This window comes from Sceloporus undulatus, chromosome 6, assembly GCF_019175285.1.
Source record: "Sceloporus undulatus isolate JIND9_A2432 ecotype Alabama chromosome 6, SceUnd_v1.1, whole genome shotgun sequence".
Lineage (NCBI taxonomy): Eukaryota > Metazoa > Chordata > Lepidosauria > Squamata > Phrynosomatidae > Sceloporus > Sceloporus undulatus.
Genome location: NC_056527.1, coordinates 159,571,559 through 159,589,171, shown reverse-complemented (window position 1 = coordinate 159,589,171; position 17,613 = coordinate 159,571,559). Strand labels below are relative to the sequence as shown.

Genomic DNA, 17,613 nt, shown 5'->3' with positions numbered 1-17,613 from the left:
GTTGCTTAATATTTCAATTGCAACATGAGCTTTTTGCTGAGCAGTTTTGCTCAGGCACATTCAAAATAAGGTAAATGCCAGTGTTTGCCTCAATACAGCCCGGAATGGTTCTGTTTGCCCTGTCTGTCAAGGCACAAGACCAACCATGTCTGATAGCAATTAGAATGTATATAAATCATGGTGGGAGAGTTCAGGCATTTCTATTCCTGCCTTATTCACATCCCTGGATTCTATAGGATGAAGCCATGGCAAAGTGGTATCAAACTACATTCATCCCTCCACATTTGCAGCTTTGACTTTTGTGGATTTGATTATTTACTGATTTTATTAACATGTTTTCTGTAGGAATATCTAGGTCATCCAGCACAACTCTGTGGTCAGCTTTAACCAAAAGTCACATTGAATGACCTAGAGCAGGGATGGCAAACCTTTTAGAGGCCGAGTGCCCAAACTCAGTGGCGTTCCCGCACTGGGTGACAGCACATGCTCCCTCTCTCTTCTTCACAAATGAAATGCCCACGCTCCCTTCTCTCATTCAATTGCCTTGAGCCAAGAGAGGCTCGTTTAGCAGCTCTGTTCCTCATGCAACTCACTTCTTCCTTGGCCATCTTGTGCACCTCTTGTGTGGAGCTCTCCTCTTTTTCCTGGATGGGGTGGTGCATGGAGGACAGAACATGCCCAAACCCCCCCCATCCCCCTGTGACACTACTGCCTTGCTAGCAGAGGAGGTGGCAAAGTCCGTAGGGCTGGCGAGCTTGAGAGAAACATGCAGACTTTCCCTCCCTTTTCCCCTAGATCTAGGGCCTCTATGGCAATGGTATGTGTGCCCACAGAGAGGGCTCTGAGTGCCCCTTCTGGCATGCGTACCATAGGTTCGCCATCACTGACCTAGAGATTCCTAGAGAGAACACTCTGTTAGGCCTTTGTAGCTCCTCCAGCGAAATTCTATGGTCAGTGTCTGGCAGATGTTCATCACAGAGTTGCACCAGAGGACCTAGAGATTCCTAGAGAGGTGTCCTCTCTGGCAAAAACATAGTGTTTTTGTTATTTGTGGTTTTTCCACATTCAGGGAGTTCCTGTGTCCCGATCTTCAGCGAACGTGGAGGGATGAATGTACTATACTTTTGCAGTGTGAGTATCCTCATACAATTAGTGTGCAGTGACTGATTACTGAGCATAGACAGGACCAGAACTGAACTGAGCTCACAGATTTGCACAAAAATAAATTCTAGGTTACCATTCCAGGTTTCTTCATTTCAGCATTGGGGAGTCATTTTGTTGTTTTCTACTGTTAAACAGGAGTCAAAAACTCTTACCCATCTGTGGGAATCACTCAAAGATCAATCTACAAATCTCAAACTGTTTTGTGCCAGGCCTTGTCTTGAATGCTGCTTGAGGTCAGAGGTTACTGGATACCTCACACTAGATAATGCGAAGTGTTTTCTGCTATCCCAGCAGATGTCCTGAAGAGTTGTTTTATTGCTCTTATCGTCTCATAGGAGCTTCCCTCAAGCATTTCCATCTGACCTTAGTGCTTACAAGTTTTGTCTCCACCCAGCTATAACTATGTGTATGTATAGCTGCCAACTTAGGACAACACTTCGTGCATTTGACCCTACTCTACTAAATCCTACTCTTCAGTAATTGTGTTTAGTCTTTAAGGTGCCACATAGGGTTGCCAAGTGTCCCTTATTGTAAGTAAGTGTCCCCTTACTTATAATGGAGTTATATCATAATTGCAACAGATGCTTTATGCTCAAGAGGATGTTAGGCATTGTGTGTACTGCAAGGATGATGTTTTGGATGCTACTAATATTGTCTTCACAGCTACAGAACATGCAGTCTTGTTTAAGCCCCAAACCATTGCTGTTACTCTAGTATGTGTGTAGGTAGCATGGCATTCAAACAGAATGTGGTAATTCAATAAGTGCTTTTCAGAGTACAGCAGGCAAAACACAAAACATCACAGAGCACATGTTTGCTTTCTTATTACATCTCATGTTTGCTACATTTATATCCTGTTTCTCCTTAAAGAACCCAAGGCTGTGTACACTGCCCAGTTTTTAGCCCCACTACAATCTAGTGAAATAGCTTAGACTGAAAAATAGTGACTATACCACAATTACACAGAGGGCACCATAGCCACATTGGGTATCAAACATGTTCTCCCCAGTCCAAATCTAATAGTGGGGGATATTACACGAACATATCTAGAATCAACATATATTTGTAACTAGGTACTGAATCTTTGAAAAGTGCATTCACACTTACCCAGCACCTCAAAATTCCCAATGATACTGCAAGGTACAGACTTCAGACTATCATAAGGGATTATGAGACTCTGGGTAGGAAACTGAAAGAGCTAGAACAGGTTGTCATCTCATCTATTCTCCCAGTTGAAGGGAGAGGAAAATAGAGGATGTGGCTCCGCAGATGGTGCTGCCAAGTGGCTGCCAACATTGTCATTCTGTTCTGCTTTGGTCAGGTTTCACTTGGAATACTGTGTCCAGTTCTGGGCACCACAATTCAAAAAGGAAGCTTGAGTATGTATAGAGGAGGGTGACAAAAAGTTGTGAAGGGTTGGGAAACCATGCTCTATGAGGAGAGACTTAGGTACCTGGGTATATTTAGCCTGGAGAAGTAATGGTTAAGAGGTGATATGATAGCCTTGTTTAAATATTTGAATGGATGTCATATTGAGGAGGGAGCAAGCTTGTTTTCTGCAGCTCCAGAGAATAGGGACCAGAGCAATGGATGCAAGCTACAGGAAAAGAGATTCCACCTCAACATTAGGAAGAATTTCCTGACAGTTTGACAGTGGAACACAGTCCCTCAGAGGATGGTTGTGTTTCCTTCTTTGGCAGTTTTTAAACAGAGGTTGGATGGCTGTCTGTCGGGGTTGTTGAATTGTGTGTTACTGCATGGCAGGGAGTTGGACTGGATGGCCTTTATGGCCCCTTTCTATTCTATGATTCTACATATGTCTTATTATTATTATTATTATTATTATTATTATTATTAACCTTTATTTATAAAGCGCTGTAAGTTTAGATTACTTTAGTACTGGACTGCAATCCACATTCCCTCTATGTGTGATGTGTGATTCTGAAGATGAATATTAAAAATTGATTTTCTGAAAAGTTGAAATGACTAGAGATTTATCAAAGCCAATGACATTAATATGCCATCGGTGATTCGAGATTTGATACCTCAGTTCTTATTTCTTATATTAAAATCACCTCTGTAAAACCAGGCTTTAGCTAGGAATTATATTGCAGGAAAGACAGGACAATAATTCATTTCCTCTTCGCTATGGTCCTGATCCAAATCCCCACCTCTTCTGATAAGTGGCTGGATCCTGATTGTAAATACAAAAGTATGTTAGGAATAAAACTGAATAGATAAGTAAGAGTATGTGCAACTACTCCCTTCATTGATCAGGCATTTTGTCAGTGGGGATAAATATGGAATTATTCCACTTGAATATTTCACATACTGTCTTTTAGTGGTGTTTTATGGTACTGCTTATAATCTTCAGCATCTAGAAGGCAGGTTGAAATGGAGTGCATACATGCACACACAGAGACATATATATAAGAGATCAAGATTTAGGTATACAGATATAATTGGCCTTCCCCATCCTGGTTTCTTCCAAATTTGGATTTCAATTCTCACAGCAGATATGGCCAGTGGTCATGAATTTAGGGAGTTATACTAAAAAAAATACCTGGGGGAGACCAGGCTGGAGAAGACTAAAGAAATATTCAGTACTGTACAGAGAGCATCTTCCAGTAAGATATTCAAATGCTACCCTATCCTATCTATCTGTCTGCCATCCGAACGAGAAAAAGGAACAACACATTACCTTTAGCCAGGAATAAGAACACTGTCTTATTTGGGAATAATTCCACTGGAACCACTGTATCCCATTTTCAGCAAAATGTATTTTCAGCTGCTGGAACTTTGCTTTTGTATTTTTACATCTGCATAATTGTGGCTCACACTTCATTAGATCCTTCTGTTTATTCAAAGATGGTGGCTCTTGTTCCCAGATCTACACAACAACCATCACTGATCCAAAGCAGTCTACCAGCTGCGTGTTGTGATCTGACAGGGGGCTTGACAATCCCTGGATTTTGTGATATCAAGCAGACAGGCAAGAAAGTGACACAAAAGGAATTTTAGCAAGCCTCTCCCAACCCCAAATCATGTGCCCAGTATAGCTAATGATGGGCCATTTACTACTTGTTAAGTCCCATATTGTAGAGGCCAGCGCTGTATACATTTTGTCTACTTAGAGTAGACTATTTTGACAAATAGATCACATGTGGGGGGAAATGTTATTTCTTGTCTGAAAAATAGTGCAGCAAACCCTTTGGAATGTTAGGTTTTGCAACACTAGGGCTATTTTTATTGTGAAACAGATTTGTTGACTCTGACTGTTTTATTGTGCAGGATGTGGACTTTTTGAGAGCTTCAGTATTTTTAAACTTCAGTGCCAGCAGACATAAGCAAGATAGAAGATTCTAATGTGAGAGTGACTATTTTCATATCGGAGGCTACATTTGCAAGCGACATTTTGCTAGCTGACACTGGCCTTGGCAGGGACCCTGGAAATCCCTGACTAGAACAAAGACTCTTGCTATAATTCTGGCTTGGCTCCGTAGCCAGTGAAGATGTGGCACAGAACCTAGGTGCACATCTGGCCCTGTTTTAATCCTCTGTAGAACACAGTGTCATACATTTGCTTTCTGATTAAAAGAATGGTGCAATGGCAAATGCTCGGGGAAAGGTTTTGAATGAGTTACAGTGATGGCCAGAGCCAGAAAAAAGTTACTTTCTGGACTACAATTCCCAGAATTCCCCAGCCAGTATTATCTGTAACTTCTGCAGTCTCTGGGTCTGTACTGGCTGACAGTCTAAAAACAGTGGTAGGGAGAGGTGTTAAGATGCCCTAGACCACAGTGTTTTATTATTACTGATTTAAATAGTTCAGGAAAACATCCACCAATGTTTACTTGTACATTCCTTCTCACCAAATAAACCCCCTGAAGCCTGAAGCTTTACTGACCTTGGAGTTGTTCACACTACGTTATAAACTGATTTGCAAACCGGTTTAAAAGGGGGTCATTCACACTTGTGTCGGTTTTCCCCAATATGAATTCTGCGGGGGCGGTGCGGTGCAAATCCCCCTTATTCTAGTTTTTTTGAGGATTTCAGTGCGTCTTTTCAAAAGAACCAGTCTTTTTTTATTTGTCACCAACTGGAAATTGCTGTCAATTCAATTCAGAGCACAAGAAAGGAGGGGTTAATGTGCAGGAGGCACATCATGCCCACCCCTTTGCTCTCTCTTTCCTGCCTGCCAAAACCAAAGCCATAGCCAAAGAGGGAGTACTCCTGGAAACATAATTAGATGGTGTAATTAAAATAATAATAATTAATTGACAGTTAATAATAATAATTAATTGACAATTAATTAATTATGCACATCTTTGGTATTGCATGGCCACAATAGACAACACCTTTAAATACATCGATATGACAAAGGTGCACAGAATTTGCTTGAATGAAAAAAAACCCTATCAGTGAGGCTGGGGATTAGGGGTCATTTCTTTCCTAAGAAATAAAACCACAACAGACTCTGCTCCCAAGTTGCTGCAAACTAAAGTTCTCGCACACATATTATATTGTATCTATATCCCACATTTAAAACTGTAGGGGTTTCTTGGCTGAGAGAGTGTGACTCCCCGCAAGGCTAACCTATCCCACGGTTTCTTGCTAAGGGGGTTGTTCTGCAGGGCTTGCCATTGCCATCCTCCGAGGCCGATGGGGTGGGAATTTGTTCATACAGTGTGACGTACTTGCAAGTTATTTGATTGACAGTTAACCCTCCCCCCGAGAATGGTCCAAAATTGGCTCCATTTTAAATCGATACAAATGGTAATGTGAACTTTAACAGGGTTAAACTGCCACGGAGAGATTTGAGCGGAGTAAATGTAGTAGGAACTTTGATTTGGTACTGTGTCATCGAATCTCCCCTGATCTACTTGGCACAAAAGTGCTAGTGTGAATGAGCCCCTTGTTAGCATTGTTCTCAAGGAAGAGCCCAATGATGTTGGAGTGGTGCAGACAACAAGAAAGGTTTCATTAAGCCAGAGTTCACAAGGCTGGACCACCAGAACCTTTTCATTGGCAGGGATGATGGCAGGGATCTTCCTTTGCCTTGATGGAGATGAAAACTGTTATGATTGGCTTGGCTTTTTAAAAAAACTTTTGAACTCTTCCAGAATATGCAATTATGGGGGCTTTTATGATAAGCACCTGAAATTCATTAATACTGTTGTGCCCCCATTTTTTTAGCTGGATTTAAGATAAAGATGGGAATCTGCAGGATCATCTTCATGCCCTCTGTCCCTAGAAAAATTCCCCTGTTAGTCCTTAATTTTAAAGAAGAATCATTCCTTAACTTTAAGGAACTTTAAGGAGAAGTCAGTGCTGGGAACAATGGGCTAAGCTAGAGAAGTTTGAGTGATTTGAGTGTTGGAGTAAGACTATGGGAGATGAGGGTTCAAATCCCTGTTCAGCCACGGAAACCCATAGGGCAACCTTGGATAAGCCACGCTCTCTCATCCTCAGAGGAAGGCAATGACAAGCCCTCTCTGAACAAATTTGCTGAGAAATCTCTGCGATAGGATCATCTTAGGATTGTCCTAAATCAAAAACAACTTGAAGGCACACAACAACAGCAAAGCCTATGCAGGCCCACTCTTTAAATGTGATGTGGAAGTAGTCAGTAAACTTTCTTTAAAGAAGAAACTAAACCTTCGCTATCCTCAGTGTCAATACCAACATCTCCCTTAACTTTGGCTGTGTGGCGGTGAGATAGTTTGAGAAAGGGGAATTTACCAGTCCCATGGCCTGCTTTCACTTTCGTAAATTAAGAGATCAGATGTGTTACATCTACACCATTTCGTCCTGATTCACAGTCAAAGGGTTAAGTAACTGAATGTAGGATTAAGCTATGTAAAATTCACCACCCATTTTTGCAGGCCAAGATTATGCCATTTCAAAGACTGGAAGAATGTAATACTAACTTCTGTCATGCCTGTAAGTAATTGTTGGCTCTCTTCTCTTTGGCACCTCCTCGTTCCATTGAGTCTAAGTAATTGGGACTGTAGCCATTGACCTCTGAGGGTTATATGCAAGGCTGAGTTATGTGACACCCTTGGTGTCATGGGACAGAATTCAGTACATGCCTAAGCCCCTAAATCAGGGTGGGACCACATGTATTGTGTTGTGTGGTCGATAGCCACAGAAAATTAAAGAGTGATGTTATTCAAGTGACACAATTGGGACTGTTCAGCATTTTCGAAAGGCAAAACCTGTCTAGGATCCCATTGTTCTTCTATAAAAGCATGCTCACAAAATATGAGCACAACCCTATAAGATTCCTATGATCAGGACTTGTATTTTGCTTACATTACTGCACAACATGTAAAGTAAAGAGAAAGAAATGAATTGTTTTATTACGGGCAAAATCTAGGATTTTAAAAATCGATTGATTGTACTATAAAGGGAGAATTATATGCCTGAATCTCTAAGTGACATTGGTGGGACTTTAGCATTTTTCGATTGTGGCTGGATTTCACCATAAATCTGTATCCTGCCAAGTAGCTCAGATTCAGATTAACTTTGCTATGTTAATTGTAATGCTGTGATGCACCTTACATTAAGTTAACAGTGGCACAGCCAGTGTTACCACTGAAGATTTATAAGGATATGAATTTGAAGTAGGTTTACTAACTCCAGCAAATTCTTCCAAACCCAACAGCTGACCATAACTGTGGACCAAGAGGCTGCTGAATTCCAATCCCTGTTCTGTATTTAATCATAGGGATAATTATAATGTTGTCTCATGTTAATTATTTGCACTGATAACACATATCTTGCAAGCTTATAAAGGGTTACCCCTATTTGATCCCAAGAAACAATACGCTAGTGATGGTGTTCACCACTTTCTTTCCTTATCTTCATGATACTAGATAGAGATCTGTTTGCAGCAGTCTACATCACTGATATATCTGATGGTACTTGGATGCCAAGGAGAGATTGTTTTCACGTACCTCTGAGAATAAACTTGTACCAAAAAAAGAGAGGAGAAATGGTAGATTTTCTAGAAGAAAAAGAAGCGTGTCTTTTCCAGAACAGGATTAATTCTCTCATCTTGCTCTCACATTAGAATAATTGACAGAGGCGCTAATAAATAAATTCAGGGATAAGATTGACAGATTTTACTGTTCTAGAGTGGTATAAAGCAGGTCAGGGTGTCAGGAAAATTGTAAGCAGTAGTTAGATATTCCTTTCCTTCTCTTTTAGGGAGTTTTTATTTTATTCTAGCCTATGGCAACACTTTGGAGACGTCTTTAAACTTTTGATTAACTGCCGCCCACATGTTGAATTAAAACCAAAGAGAACCTTATTGACAAAATAGTTGGTTACAGTATCTCTCTTCTGGTTGACATTCAGAGTTGACACAGTGTTTCTGTGCTTAAATAGTTACAATGAGATACAGTATCTGTTACTGTATTCTTGAAGTATTCTCTAGGTTACAGTTTCACATATGACATTTGACCCGACTCTGAGCTTTAAAACTTTGTTGTTACTTTATGACTTTTCAGCCATACTAATTCAATTTCCAAACTTGACCTCTTTTTAGGCCAACCTTGGTACTCAAACCCCTTTCAGCAGTGCATCTCAGCCACCTTGGCTGCCAAAGCCCCACAGGGTCTCATAAACCTCTAGCTCAGAGCTCTATCCCTATCTGGTCCCTATCCATTTCCCTATCTAATTCCAACCTATTTATACTTACTGCTGGGAGTAGCCCTCACTTCTTCTTGGCTAAGCTCCCATTGACTAATGCCAATGTCCCAACCTGCCTTTCCTCCCGATACCCTCACTATACTTCTGTTGATGCAGCCTAAAATTGCATTGGCCTTGTTAGTTGCTGCGTCACACTGTTGACTCACGTTCAACTTATGGTCTACTTGGACTCCCAGATCCCTTTCACACATAGTTTCATTCAGCCAGGTGTCCCCCATCCTATATCTGTGCATTTAATTTTTCTGCCCTAAGTGCAGTATCTTACATTTCTCTGTATTGAAATTCATTTTGTTAGCTTTGGTCCAGTTTTCTAGTCTGTTCAGGTCATTTTGAATCTTGATCTTGTCCTCTGGGGTATTAGCTACTCCTCCTAATTTGGTGTCATCTGCAAATTTGATAAGTATGCCCCCAATTCTGTCATCCAAGTCATTGATAAAGATGTTGAATAGCACTGGGCCAAGGACAGAGCCCTGTGGGACCCCACTGGTCACTTCTCTCCAGGATGAAGAGAAGCCACTGTTGAGCACCCTTTGGGTTCGGCCGGTCAACCAATTACAAATCCATGTAACAGTTACATTGTCTAGCCCACATTTTACTATCTTGTTTGTGAGAATGTCATGGGGAACCTTGCAGACAGGCTTCCTCTCCTTCTGGGTATGTGGCCATAGAGAGTAAAGGGCTTCTAGGTGGCTGCTTTACCTCCCTGCTGCCCTCCATGAGGGGGACCTCCAAAAGAAAAGAGAGAAGCAAGAGAGAAGAAGATGGAAAGTGCCAAGGGGCAGCAGGGAAGGGGGCTTCCTTGCCAGTCTTTCCCTCCCTTTTCTTGTCAGGGAAGCCTCAAAAAGGGGGCTCTGGGGACATGCGGGAAGTGAGGAGAGGAAAGCTTGGGGCCAGGAGAGGAGAAACCTCTTTCCCCTCCACTTCTCTCTTCAGGGCTCTTTTGGAGAAAGGCTTTAGGTTGTGTTTTGGCTTTGAATTTTTGGTGTCCTCTCTCTCTTTCTCTCTCGCGAGAGAAAAAAGGACGCTGCTTGGTCTTTTTTTTGGGAGGGGGGAGGCAGGGAAAGGGGGAGAGAGGAAAAGGAGAAGAAGAAGAAGAAGAAGGGAGGGGGAAAAGGAGGAGGGGACAAGGAGGAGGAGGCCGACTGAGGGAAGAGGGAAGGCAGCAGAGGAGGAGAAGAGGAGAAGAGGAGGCAGCCCAGGCAGCTCCAGTGGGTCCCCCTTCCTTCTCCCTTCTTCTCCAGCCCCAAAAAGAAGGGAAAGAGTGGGGCAGAGAGGAGGAGGAGAGAAAGACAGGGGTCTCCTCCTGAGGTAAATCAAGCCCCCCTTGAAGGGACTGACAGGAGGCTTAGAGAGAAACCTTGAAGTCTGCAACTCCAGCTGCATCCACACTGGACAAATAACCCAGTTTGGCAGCGCTTTAACTGCCTCTCTGGCTCTTTGCTGTGGAATTCTGGGAGTTGGAGTTTGTTGTGGGGCCCTCTGGGCCCCACAACAAACCCCACCTCCCAGAATTCCATAGCAAAGAGCCAGACAACAGAGTTAAAGTGCTACCAAACCGGGTTATCTCTCCAATGTGGATGCAGCCCTTGTGGGGCTCCAATAGCAAGAGTGAGCTTGTTGCTGGTGGAGGGGGAGTGATGGAGAGGCTGGGCTTCGTCGTCTAACGGTGCTCTTTCTCTGTCCCTCTCTTCTCCTCCTTTCCTTCTCCATTCCTCCCTTCAGCTTCGCCAGAGAGAGAGAGAGAGAGCCAGCACTGCTGATCCCAGCCTCTTCCCAGGGAGGCAGCCAAGCCAAGCCAAGCCCCCGCGACCCCCGGGGCTGCTGCTGCTGCTGCTGGAGGAGGAAGAAGAAGAAGAGGAGAAGGTTGGGAAAGCTTGCAAGGAAAGAAGGGAGCAAAGGAGGGAAGGCAGGAGCGAGAGCCCCGGGGCAAGATGCGGTTGCTGCTGCTGAGGCTGGCCCTGGTGGGGCTGCTGCTGGTCTCCTTCCCTTCCCCGGGAGAAGGGGCCGCCGAGGGCAACGGGTTGGAAGCGGATGCCTCTGTTGCTGCTGCTGCTGCTGCCTCTGCTGCCTCCGCCCCGAAGGAACCCATCAGCCGAGCCAGTCGGGCCAAGAGGCGAGGGCAGGCCGGGGGCGCCGTGGGACACGATGCACTCAAAGGGTAAGGAAGGAAGGAAGGAAGGGGAAAGGGAGGGAAGGAAGGTGGGAAGGAAGGAGGGGGGCTTGGGAGGCTGCCTGGTCCTCGATCAGACTCTTGAGTAGATCCTTCTCCTGGATCAGACTCTTTGCCCGCCCTACGATTGCCAACCCTGACCCTTGAGGATCTAAGGTGAACAGTTGCCTCACCTGTGTGAAGTCAAAGGCTTTCACAGCCAGCATCCATAGTTTTTTGTGTTTTTTGGGAGCTATGTGTTCTGGAAGAGTTTATTCCTGACGTTTCATCAGCATCTGTGGCTGGCATCTTCAGAGAATGCTGGCAAGCAAGTGAGTGGGGTATAGATACTGTTTGACACAGTATATATGCTGCATTCAATTACAGTATCTATGCCCCACTCACTTCCATGCCAGCATTCTTTGAAGATGTCAGCCACAGGTGCTCTTCCACAACAAAACCACATAGCCTGAAAAACCCACAAAAACAGTGGCCTCATGTTTGCACTTTCCTTCTAAGTGGAGGTCGAACCTGGACACATTGTGCTCCATGCCAAGTCTGTGCTCTCAAAGTGCACCATCAGAGCTTGACTAGAACCATAGAGTTGGAAGAGACCAGAAGGGCCATCCAGTCCAACCCCTATTCTGCCATGCAGGAATTCACAATCAAAGCACACCCAATAGATGGACATCCAGCCTCTCTTTAAAGACTTCCAAAGAAGGAGGCTGCACCACTCCCAGAGGGAGTGTGTTTCAATGTCAAATAGCTCTTTCTGTCAGGAAGTTCCTCCTAATACTGTATTGAGGTGGAATCTCTTTTCCTGTATCTTGCATACACTGCTCCATGTCCTACTCTCTGGAGCAGCAGAGAACAAGCGTGCTCCATCCAGAATATGACATCCCTTCAAATAGTTAAGCAGGGTTGCTCAAGGCTTCCTTTAAATAGGACACTTTTTAAAAACCTTCCGCCATGCAGAAGGTCCCAGGTCCAAGCCCTGGCCTCTTTACTGAAAGGATGTAGCTGTGATGGAAATAACAGATGCTCCCACCTGCCCATATATTCACACACCGAATGGTGCCTGAAATGCTTCTACTGCTAGCAAGAAGATGTAGTACTCAAATGAATGGTCTGGTTCAGTATAAGGCTGGTTCCCATCTAATGTAGAAGAAAACCTAGTGATGCCTTGGAGAAGATAACTTATCAATTGACACCCTGATGGGTGTGATAGATTAACATCTCTTATTAGAGCCAGGCCTGTACCTTGATGTTTAACGTTGTTGTCATCGTCCTGTGCATTGATGCCATTTCTGACTTCTCATATGGAATTTTCTTGGAAAGATTTGTTCAGAAGGGGCTTGCCTTTGCCTTCCTTTTGGACCGAGAAAACCAAGGTGGGTTTTCATGGCCATGCAAGGATTTAAACTCTGGTCTTCAGAGTTGTAGACCAATACTCAAACCACTACACCATGCTGGCTTCCAGATGTATAAAAGTAGCAGGAATAAATGAGCCCAGGTATAAGAGCAGGTACCAACTGTCACTGAGGAACTGCAAAGTTGTCCCCAGGTATCAGGGATTATGCCACATGCTTCTCAGGCAGAAAGCCTCAGGTCAAAACCTTGAACCAGCCCTATCCTTTAGGCAGAATGAGGAAAGTGCTTCAGTTGGCAAACAGCAAGAGGCAGCAGTAGTGCCCCTTCAGCTGTTCTTCTGAGCCTCTCATTTAGAGGTCAGAGCCGTGTGTGCCACACAATCTTTACTTCACCCTGCTAAACTAGCCTTTACCTTTCAAGTGTGTGGTGTGGGACTCTGTCCCATTGGCAGCATTAAACTAAGGGTCAATAGCCAGTTTCTGTACAGCAAATATTGGGAGTGCCATGTTGTCCATGAAGCTGGGCAGCAAAAATGTCTCAAACAAGTCTCTATACCTTGCAGTCTTTAGATAAAAAGTGGTTGGATAATTGTTTTGTTTTGTTTTGCTTTGCATGTCATCAAGACATTTCTGATGACCTTAAAGCGAGAAGGTTTTCCATGGCCAATAGTGATTCGAACCCTGGTCTCCTGGAGTAATTCACCTCCAGAATATGTCTGGCGTCACTTGCTTAAAGCAACTGCTGATATGTCTTCACTACCAGCAGATTTGGTGTGGTGTATCTTGTTTGGTTAGTTTCTTCTCTTGCTCCATGCTGTGGTCTCTTTTATCATGATTGGACTCAAAAGTTGCAATTGGTGCTTGGGAATAAACTCAAATAAACTCAGGGAGGCTTTCTTCTGAGGAGACATGATTGTGCTGTAACTTGGCATATATATGGAGCATCTCGTCTTTGACCAACAGACTGGATATATTAGCTTCTGGGGACCCGTACAGTGCCTTCACTTTATATTTAAGCAGTGGTCCAGATGTATTGACTTGTGATGGTTTATTAGCAATGCCAGAAGTTGGACGTTTGTTCCCACGGAGCAACTGCAGATGCTAATTACTAGTTTTCGTGCAAATTTGACAAGCAGACTCAAAGCACAGCTGGCTGTTGCCTTGTCCTGAGCTGGCCTTTCTGTGGCTTTTTTGCACAGGGAAGAAATCTGTGTGTGTGTGTAGGGCAGGGGAAATGTGATTTCAAACATGTGTACTACACATATGTTTGCTAAAAAAGATAGAGTCTAGGTAGGCTAGAGTTCTGATAACATAGGATGTTCTGTTTGATTAGAGTAGTGAGACCTAGATTTTGCTATGGATGGTGTGCATGTGTGTAGTTGTCATGAATGGAAGGCCATTAATGTTCTGCTTTGAATGTTGCTTCTTATCTTTTGGGTAGCACTTTGCCGGTCAATAAAAATGGCTTTGGGAGTGCTTTAGCATTGACATTGGCACATGACGGGTACATTACAGGAGTTGAACACTTTCAGTACTGTGCACCTGAATTTGATTTGAACTTATGAAACTGCTGTATAGTCCATGTAAATTCTAGAATTGTTTTTTTCCAGTGCAATTCCTTTTGACCAGGAGTGGGGAATTGTTTCCGCCCACTGGGTTGGATTGCCTCCTGGAACAGGGGCTAGATGACATTGGGGTGGGCACTACCTCCTCCTATGAAACCCCATCCCTTGATGTCATGTAAGCCCCTATCTACTTTGCACAGATAGCCTTTCCCTGCTCAGGCTGACAAATGACTGCCTTTTTAAAACAGTGTTGAGCAAAGATACTGCCACTGCTAGAGAGTGACTCCTTTTTCTAATGCTGATCTTTGGGTGGGACCTGGGACAGAAGATGGTTGGCTGGTTGAGGAATCACGATGGATGGGAGGCTCCCTTACTCTGCTTTAAAATGTAGAGATGTCAGAACTCTGGCAAAAGGGAACTACATTAAGCAAACATTTAAAAGTGTTTTCATTTTCTTTAAGCATAGCTGAGACAAAACAAATTCTGAAAAGTTATATTATTTATGGCGGTTATTGACTTTGTAAAGATAGTTTCTAAAACAACAGTCCTTAATTACAGTAAGCGATTGGATGGATACATTAACCAAGTCCCTTTTGCAAATTTATTGTATGTTTTAAATTTTATATTTGTAATTTTTATATGTTTATGATTTTAATTGTACAATTTTAACTGTTGTGTTTTATGTATGTTAGCTGCCTTGGGTCCCACTTTGGGAGAAAGACAGGATAAAAATCTATCTATCTGTCTGTCTGTCTGTCTGTCTGTCTGTCTGTCTGTCTATCATCTATCTATCTATCTATCTATCTATCTATCTATCTATCTATCTATCTATCTTCAGGTTGTGCAAGGTTTTTATTATCTCCAGTAATAGTTCTACTTTTTTTTCTTTTTCATTTCTTTTTCATTTACTTTATACAGAACCAGCACAAAATTATCTGAGATGCTCTAAGATGCCTTTGGTTAAGAATATTTTCCACAAGCATATTATCTTGATATTATCTTGACTCTCCAATACAACTGAGGCATCCTCTGAATCCAAAGTTCTTCTTTGACTTTCTTTAGTGATTGTTCCAAGTCTGTGAGGTTTTCTTCTAGTAGTATAGTGTTGTCTGCATATCTTAGGTTGTTCATATTTCTTCCTCCTATCTTCACTCTTCTTTCTCTGTCCAAGCTTGTTCTTCGTATAGGTTGAACAGATAAGGTGAAAGGATGCAGCCTTGCCTGGCCCCTTTGCCAATTGGGAACCATTCTGTTTCTCTGTATTCTGCTCTTACAGTAGCCTCTTGTCCTAAGTGCAGATTCCAGGTTGACTCAGCCTTCCATTCTTTCCTAAGTAGGTAAAATGAGTACCTAGCTTGTTGGAGGCAATTGGCTCACACTTTGTGAACTTGCTTAGAAAGTGCTTAGCTCACTATGAAGCATGATATAAATGTAAATGCTATTGCTGTTGTTGCAACCACTGTTTCTACATCATCATTCAAGTGCTGATTCTGCTGTAAAACCTCCTTCTTAACAGAGGACAAGAAAGAAATGGGGCTGGATAGGCATAAAAAAGACATTGTAAAAAGGTCTGAAGTGTTGTTAACTGAGGTATGCCTGCACAGCTGGCCCTTCACATTTGTGGCTTTGACTTTTGCAGGATTGATTATTTGCAGTTTTGATTAATATGTTCTCTCTAGGAATCTCTAGGTCCTCCAGCCCAACTTTGCTTGACGTTTACCATGGAGTTGTATTGGAGAATCTAGATGTTCCTAGAGGAAACACCTCTCTTGGCATTTGTAGGTCCTCCAGCATGATTCTATGATTAACTTCTGGCAGATGTTGGCCATAGAGTTGCACTGGAGGACCTGGAGATTCCTAGATAGATGTTCTCTTAGGTAAATAGTGTTTTTCTATTTGCCTTTTTTCCACATTCAGGGCGTCCTTCACTCCTAACCACAGTGAATGTGGAGGGACCACTCCTAATTCTCTTCTAAACCCATTGAAATTAGACACTTATATTAAGTGATACCTTTCCTGGGTTGTAACATAAAACCTGGACATTTTTAATAGGTTGTAGATAACATGTAGTGATTTAAATGAAAAAGGTATTTTTTTTCTAAAAAAATAATGCTTCAGTGTATTTATGTTACTTTAAAAACTCTTAATTAGAAAACCAACTTGGAAATATCTAAGATAGTAGCCTAAATCCAGTTACTGGTCTCTATTAGGATAAACACCCTGAATTAGAGGAATTTATGCAAGTGCTGAATTACCATTCACAAACGGCTTCGGAGGGTCTACTGTAGATTAGATTTAGATAAAAAAGATTGCATATATAGCAGGGAGAGGCTCTGTAAGACAATGAAGTTTATCAGACGTGAGTTTATCAGACAAGATAATAAAGGTCACCATTCAACCAAATGTGGCAGTGCCAAATTCTCACCCATGCCCATGGGAGAAAGTTTTAAGGATGTACTTAATTCCTCTGTGCATTGACAGGAGAGGAGGGGAGTGTTTAATTTGGCTGTATCATGTTCAGATTCTGTAAGAAGACGGATACACTTTTTATTTTTCCCCGAGTTCATTCTTCTCCAGAGGACGAATATATTCCGATACCTAAGAATTACAGTATAAATCATTAGCAGATGCTGGTAGACTTTTGTTTTCATGTAGTAACTGTAGTTTGGATAGAAAGAGCAGCAGGCAGGCATGTGGGTTGGGGGAGAGGAGAAAAGTATCCATCTGTTTTTGGAATGCTTTCTGAGTTGACTTTTAAGCATTATGAGCAGAAGAGACTCTTCAAACATTTAAGAGGAATTAAGAACTCAAATCTCTCTCTCTTTTTTTTGTAGTGGTGGTGATTTTAAACTGTGCTTTAAACCACCTTGCCCTATGTGGGGCAGAAGGACTGGAGTGGTGGGTTGAAGTAAAATCTGAATACTGGGGTCAACACCGGAGCTTGGAGAATTACTGCTATAAAGGAATCAATGGCCCTATACAGACAGGCCAAAATAAAGCTGCTTCGGGTCACTTTGGAGGTATGCTGTTTAAATGATGCATGCATCCTAAGAGGCCAGAAACCGCGCCAAAGCCAAGGTCCAGTCCTAAGGATGGAGCGTAGCTTTGGTGCAGCTTCCAGACTCTTAGGACGCATGCATCATTTAAACAGCATAACTCCAAAGCGCCCCGAAGCAGCTTTATTTTGGCCTGTCTGTATGGGCCCAATATCAGTCATAATTCCAACCCTAATTAGTAACTCACTGTTAAAGTTACGGTTCTTTAAAAATGACTATTTACAGTACTTTCTTATTTCTAAAAAGTAATTAAATTAGCAACTTTATTTTTAAATTACCTGAATGCTAGCAGATGCCTGTGGTACATAACATACTCTCTTGCTATCCACCCTGTTGTCACCTCAGCACTCACAAAAGTTAGTAGCATGAAACACAGTATGAACCAATACCTGAAATATGTTCCTGCTCTACCATTTAGGGCCAGTACAGACAGCCCTAAAGCAGGGGCATAGCCGGGGGGGGGGGGGGGGGTTTTGTGGGGTCTGGACCCCCCCCTTCCGTTAGATACAACGAATGGTGTGCACCATTGCACTGCCACTCCCAAGTCCCATTATAATGGTGGCACTTAGTCTGGACCCTCCCTAAAGCACCCT

The 17,613-nt window shown here is 42.8% G+C and overlaps 1 protein-coding gene across 3 annotated transcripts in view; it reads left to right on the top strand.

Annotated features, from left to right (window-relative positions):
- The first annotated feature begins 10,039 nt into the window (after positions 1 to 10,039).
- The window catches only part of FBN1 (fibrillin 1), a 186,690-nt gene continuing 179,116 nt past the window's right edge, over positions 10,040 to 17,613 (top strand). For 2 of the 3 annotated variants that reach the window (XM_042474932.1, XM_042474934.1), the window contains exons 1-2: positions 10,040 to 10,188; positions 10,603 to 11,038. In XM_042474932.1, the coding sequence (XP_042330866.1) occupies positions 10,812 to 11,038 (227 nt within the window). In that variant the 5' untranslated portion in view covers positions 10,040 to 10,188; positions 10,603 to 10,811. Of the gene's footprint in view, positions 10,189 to 10,531; positions 11,039 to 17,613 lie in introns of those variants that run through there. The other variant, XM_042474933.1, reaches the window with a different exon arrangement.